General features: G+C 43.8%; 1 protein-coding gene across 1 annotated transcript; it reads right to left on the reverse strand.

Annotated features, from left to right (window-relative positions):
- On the reverse strand, window positions 1-1,287 carry BHLHA9 (basic helix-loop-helix family member a9). The gene has a single exon (XM_007485729.3). It carries the CDS (start codon window positions 1,157-1,159, stop codon window positions 380-382), a length of 780 nt encoding a protein of 259 aa, XP_007485791.2. The 5' UTR covers window positions 1,160-1,287; the 3' UTR covers window positions 1-379.
- Between the last annotated feature and the right edge of the window lie 5,382 nt (window positions 1,288-6,669).

Consider the following 6,669-nt stretch of genomic DNA (forward strand, 5'->3'; position numbering starts at 1 on the left):
CCAGAAATAAAAACACCAGATTTGCAATAAGGCTTAAAAGAGTCTGAACATCTAAGAAGCACTCAAGACACAGCCCTGCTTACTGGCAGTCCTGAAGACTCGGGAGGGCAGCCTCCTGGACAAGAAGACCTCCAGCTCCATCCCTGAGTCTTGATCACAGTCACCATGCCTGCTCCCAGCCCCCTCTATCACCCCCAAGAAGGACTCACCCCCCCCCCAGGGGTTGTAGCTTCTCTTTCCCTCCCACTACCATCTTGTTACATCTTTGGCGATGTCCCCAGAGCAGGTAGAGCCTTCTCCAGCACTTGTTGGCTCCATTCCAACTTGAGCAGCTCAGAAACCTTTCCTCTGTGTTCCAAGAAAGAGCGAGCAATCCGATTCAGTGCATGGGCAAAGACTGCTGGCAACCCCGCCCTGGTCCTCGCAGGTACCCAAGCTGCCAGGGAATAGTTCTTGGAGAGGGAGCTCGGAAGTTGTCCACGTACTTTGGATAGCAAGGGGGTTGTTCCCCAAGAAGATGGCTCCCACTGGTGTGGTAGACAGGATTGGAGGGGATGGTATCCTCCTTCTGACTTTCCACTTGGGAGGGAAACTGAGTCTCGGGAGAGTATTTCAAGTAGAGAGGAGAAGGAGGGGGCGGTTGGAAGGGAAGAACAGCTTCTCCATAGCTGTAGTCCATGGACATCTGGAAGGACTGTGGGTGACTGTCCCAGCCAATTTCCTCCTCTTGGACTCTGCCATAATGGGTACGACATTCCTGGTGGCTGCAGGGCCACCGAGCAGTGGGGCCAGAACGCAGGAACATGGACAGGGAGGTGATTCGGTGGATGGCCCTCCTGAGGGTGGCAATCTTGGACAGCCTCTTGCCACTGAGGTCATGCTTGAGGGCCAGCCGGAGAGCATTGAAGGCCTGGTTATAGTCTAAGATCCTCTTGCGCTCTCGAACATTGGCAGCAATCCTCCTAGCCTTTGATCTCACCGGCCGGCTGGTCTTTCCCAGTCGGAGCCCTTCAATGTCACTGGAGTGTTGGGAGGGACCACTTTCCTTCAGCTGCCCCAAATCCCTCCTGGTGTCCCAGAAAACACCTTCCATTTCCTCTTCCGAGCTGTCTGACTCCTTCAAGCTCTTGGGTCCTGTTCCTGTCACTGCCCTGGGCATGGTTTGGCTGGGCTGGCCTCCCTTGTTCTCCTGGAAGGGTGAGGGACAAAGCTCTGCTTCTGTGGACTCTGGCTGGCTGGACACTCCTCCCTCCTAGTCAGTCCCCCTTGGGATGGGCTTTATTATGCCACGTGGCTGCCCTCCCCATCTATCTCCCTTTCAATTGGCTTTATTGTCTGCCCTCAGGTAAGAACACAGAAGAAGCATGCAGAGTCTTGTAATGGACAGACCAGACCAGATCAGACAGGACTCCCCCTCTGGAGCCCTCCTGGGTGATCTCTCTCAGCCCAAGAAAAACTTTCCTGCAGTCTGAGCACACTGAGCATCTCTCTCTGGTTTTTAGGGATCTTTCAGGTGGAAGGCTGGGGAAATCCTTCCTTTGCCCCTCCAAAATCAGACTCAAATGTCCAACACCTCCAGCCACTCAGTGCCTCCCCTGTCAAACAAAGGAGCCTGTTAGATGGTCTCCAAGGTCCCTCCATCTCCTAATTCTGGGGACTCCCTACAGGAGAAGGGGTCTGATTGTCAGAAGGAAAGCAGTCAGTCAAACAGTAAAGATCCATTATATGCCTACTATGTGCATTGGGTACCAAGGGTTCAAAGAGACAGGAAACAGTCCTCTCGGGAAGATATAGATACATCTGTATAAGATACAGAGATATAGATACATCTGTATACATATAGATACAGAGAGAGGCAATGCACTGGAGATACAAAATAAGACATCTGAAGAATTGTCATTAGAAGGGTTGTGATTTCCTTTTTCCTTTTTCAACAGGGGAGAAAGAGAGAAATGAATGTTTTTTAATTGGGGGTGGGGCAGAGAAAGCATTTCTAAAGCATATTTCGGTGTTAAAACAAGCCATAGTACCCATATCTTAAGATATATATTAAAACACAATTTTAGAGGCAGCTGGGTGGCTCAGTGGATTGAGAGTCAGGTCCAGAAATGGGAGGTCCTGGGTTCAAATCTGGCCTCAGATACTTCTGAGATGTGTGACCCTGGGCAAGTCACTTAACCCCCATTGCCCAGCCCTTATTGTTCTTCTGCCTTAGAATCAATTCACAGTATTAATTCTGAGACAGAAGAGAAGGGTTTAAAAAACCATAATTGATTATATTTTTAAATAAAAATAAGTAGACACTGAACATATACAAAATAATGGTAGAAGGGATCAGAAAAGGTTTTCTGTAGAAAGTTCTGCTTGAGCTAAGTTTTGAAGGAAAGAAGGGATTCTTAGAAGCCAAGGAAAAGGAAGGAATGCATCAGAGGCATGGGGGCCAGCCTGAGCAAAGGCTTGGAGATGAAGTATTGCATTTTCTGGTACAGTGAGTATGCCAATAAGGTTCAACTGCAAAGTATGTGGAGGAATTTAATGTGTAAGAAAACTGGAAAGATGGGAAGGAAGCAGGCTGTGCAAACTGTAATATAGAGGAGTTTGTATTTGATCCTGGATATTATCAAGTAGAAAAAGTGTGGTCAGACCTGGGCTTTAGGAGAATCACTTTGGCAGCTGAGTGAAGGCTGGGCCCTAGTGGGGACAGACTTGAAGCAGGAAAACCAGTCAAAAGGCTATTGTAATAGTCCAGGAGAGAGGTGAGAGACAGGTATTAAAATGGGTGGCAAAAGTTTGGATAGAAAGAATAGGATGTAGCTGAGAGATGTTGAGAAATGATAAGATTTGGCATTGATTAGTTATGGGGAGAGAATTCACAGGAGACAAAAAAATCACTAAAAGAATAAGTGAAAAACCCACCCATTACCACTGCCTTAAATGTGTCTTCACAAAAATCCAAAGTTGGACAATAAGGAAAATGGATGAAATGCCCTATTTCAAGGAGACATATTTGACAAAATCATTGAGATGTAGTAGGATGAAATGCATAATTGGAATATGGCTCTGGATAGGTATACCTTGCTCAAATGAAATAGGATAGATTACATATTAAGAGGGTAAATTCATCTGAGAAAGCCCTGGAAGTAGAGAGAGGAAGCATGGTGGAGAGCATTTGGGTAAAGATCAGTGGAGAGAGAATTAGAATTGATTTTGTCATCAGAATAAACTATACTCCACCTGCACAGAAAAAGAGAATACATGAGGAGTTTAGGAAATAAATCATATGAATGACAGTGATCTGGAACTTGAATTATTGCCTATATATTTGAGAATCTCTCTCCCTATTCTCTCTCTCATTCTCTCTTTCATTCTTTCTTCTCTCATTCTCTCTTTTCTCTCTCTCTCTTTCTCTCTCCTATTCTCACCCCTTCTCTCTGCCCTTTTCTCTCTCTCCTTCTCTTTCTTTCCCTTTCTCTCTTTCTCCCTCCCTCTCTCTCCCCCTCTCAAAATCAAGGGCAGCCAATAACTTCATGATTTGTCTTAATGATAACTTCAACCTTCCGAAGACTGAGGAACCAACAAGAAGATATTCTGTTCTGAATATGATTCTTGCTAATAGAAAAGAATCTATGTCTGGGGTGGAAATGATAGGAACTTTGGTGATAAAGTACTCTTCTCTCTTAGAGTTTGTGATAGAAAGGGAAATGAAAATTGGGCAAAGGCTGACTATCCCATGAACTGGTTTCAAAGAGTTCAGAGGAATAAGATACCATGGACTAAAATCCTACAAGGGGAAGTCAACCTACGAGAAAAGTGATACTGTTATGAAATTCTAAAGACACAAAGAGAAACAATTCAGGGGAAGAGAAAACAGAAGGGTTTTCTGAAGAAACTAATGTATGAGCATTCTGTCTTTACCCTTAGATGTCTAAAAAGTATATGTAGAAGAGACGGAAGCAAAGACAGGTAATGGAGGATGGATAGAAGAGCATGACATGATCTATAAAGCTTTAGGAATGTCCCAGCTCAGAACACACTGAGATTGATGAAGAAAACTAATAATAACCAAAAAGGGAGCCTTTATTTAAACTTTAAAAAGCTATAGTGGATAAAAGATCAAAGAAGATATTGGACCATAGCTTAGGGTAGATGGGATGATGATTACTGACCATAGAGAGAAGACAGAATTATTGGGGGTTTTTTTCTTTTCCTTCTCTTTTACCTTCCACCAAAAATTATTTTTACACCGTAAGTGGTAGGGCACAGATGGGTAATGGAGAGTTAAAAAAAACCAGGATGTTAAAACCCAAGATAAATAAGGAGATAATATGAGACTAGCCATATAGATGAATTCAAGTCAGTTGGCCCCAGTGAACTATATCTTTGAGATTGAGAGAACCGACAGATGGTATTACTAAATTGCTGTCAATATTTGAAAGACTATGGAGAAAAGGAGAGGGTCTGCAGGACTGAAGAAGGGTTAATGTCCCACTTTTCAAAAGAGTGGAGAGAACAGTCTGCAGACCAGAGTTCAGTGAACTTCCTGGGAAAATTCTAAAGCTGATCATTAAAAGAGATGGTTGTCAGAGATCTAGAAGGGGCAGCAGTGATGACAAAGAGCCAGAAGGACTTCCATGAGAAAAAGTCATGGGAAAATAATATTTTAAGATTTATAACTAGAAGACCACTCCTTTTGGGGGAGGTAGGGTTCCTCAAAATCAGGGGAATGCTGTAGCTGGAGTTTACCTAGCACTTATTCAATCACTTATTTGTTTATTTAAAATTCTTACCTTCAGTCTTAGAATCAACACTAACATGTAGACTCTAAATGATCACCCCCAATGCAAATATTAATAATATGGAAATAGGTCTTAATGACACATGTAAAACTCAGTGGAATTGCTTATTGGCTATGGGAGGGGAGGGGAGGAGAGAGGAAGGGAAGAAAAGAACATGAATCATGTAACCATGGAAAAATAGTCTAAATTAATTAATTAAATAAAAATTTACCAAAAAAGAATCAACACTAAGAATAAGTTCCAAGACAGAAGAGTGGTAAGGGGCATTTGGGGTTAAGTGACTTGCCCAGGATCAACTAGGAAGTGACTGAGGCCAGACTGGTCCAGGTCCTCCTGAATCCAGGCCTGGCTTTCTATCCACTGAGCCACTTAGCTGCCCTTTTCTTAGGTTTTATCAAAGTAATTGATAAGGGAATTGTAGCTGTGATCCAGTATTTGAAGTGCTGTTATACAGATGAGACATTAAACTAGTCCCATTTGGTCTCAAGGACCCATTTCAAAGAGGCTAATTTGAGCTTGAGGTCAGGAAAAGGCTTTGAACAGAACCATGCTAAGTGGAGCCCACAGCCTAGAGAAAGAGTGAGCTCCCCTTCCTTGGAGGCAGAGGCTGGAGGATCACTTGTTGGGCATGTTAAAGTGAGATTCCTTTTGACGTATGGGTTGATCTAGATGAGTTACAGAAGTCTCTTCCAACTGAAAATCTGAAGTCTGTGAAAATGGGTCACTCCCAAAGTATTCTATATTGATAGGTGGAGTTTCTTCAAGAGGATGCCCCTACCTATACCAAAGAAACCTCGGACCAAAGGCAGCAGTCTGGAATAATGGGAGGAGAGCCAGCAATGAAGCCAAGAAGACCTTGCTTCAAGCACCCCTTTTGGTGCATATGACATATACGAGCCTGGGCGTGCCACCCAACTTCTTGGTCCCTCCAGTCCACTAAGACTGGAAGTTAGCAGCAGAGAGAGTTTCTTCATCCAGGAGTTCCCTTAACAGATGAAACCACCTACTATACATCACCGAAGGGAATGACCCTTATGGAGGAAGGTCCACTCATTCCTGCCATCACCAATACGAACCATTAACCAACAGGTTCCAAAGGGCAGTGGTGATCACCCAGGAGGTCTAGGAATAGGAGCAGCATCACTCACATTGACAGCTCTGCCTGGTTCCCAAAGATATAGCCCTGGGAAGCAACTATGGTAGAGACACAACCTAGTGATTGCTTCTGTGGGTGTTGTAGCCCCCAGGTCCTTGGCAGCCACAGCTGCCCAAGACCCAGAAAAGAAAATCCTCACTGCCAAAAACCTTGCCACTGTCAGATGGTTCAACATCAGAAACTGGTATAGTTTTATCAGTGAAGATGACATTTAATAAGACACATGACCATCTGCTTTGTTGATGCACCCTAAGGACCATGGAACCTCTCCACACGACTTGCAACTGAGCCTCCTAAGAGTATCCTTAGAAACATTTCTTCCTAAAGATATCTCCTAGAGGTATCTAAGAATGGGAGCTCCTTGAGGGCAGGAATTGCCTTGCTTTTCTCTTTGTATCCCCTTCCTTAGTACTTTGCACTTAGTAGGTCCTTAATAAATGTTTTTAATTCATTCTTTCATTTATAAATCAAAAACCCAGTTTCTATTCTTGCATGTGGAAGGATAGGTACAATTTAAGTTGAAGGAGATGGTTAGGATGAGGTTTATATGGGGTGGCCAGGGAGGCATTCCAAGGTATTAGGAACTACATACTCAAATTGAGGCAAATAGGAAATGAATTTGAAGGAAATCAAGTAGTCAGGAAACAAGCAGCCAATCTGGCTTGTGCCCAGAGAAGGTGTGTGGGTAGAAGGGCATTAAAAGAATGAGAAAGAGAA

Source organism: Monodelphis domestica, chromosome 2 (genome assembly GCF_027887165.1).
Source record: "Monodelphis domestica isolate mMonDom1 chromosome 2, mMonDom1.pri, whole genome shotgun sequence".
In the NCBI taxonomy this organism is placed as follows: domain Eukaryota; kingdom Metazoa; phylum Chordata; class Mammalia; order Didelphimorphia; family Didelphidae; genus Monodelphis; species Monodelphis domestica.

What these genes read in the sequence shown, in the direction of transcription:
- BHLHA9 (XM_007485729.3), bottom strand. Translation starts at nt 1,159, where the DNA reads ATGCCCAGGGCAGTGACAGGAACAGGACCCAAGAGCTTGAAGGAGTCA.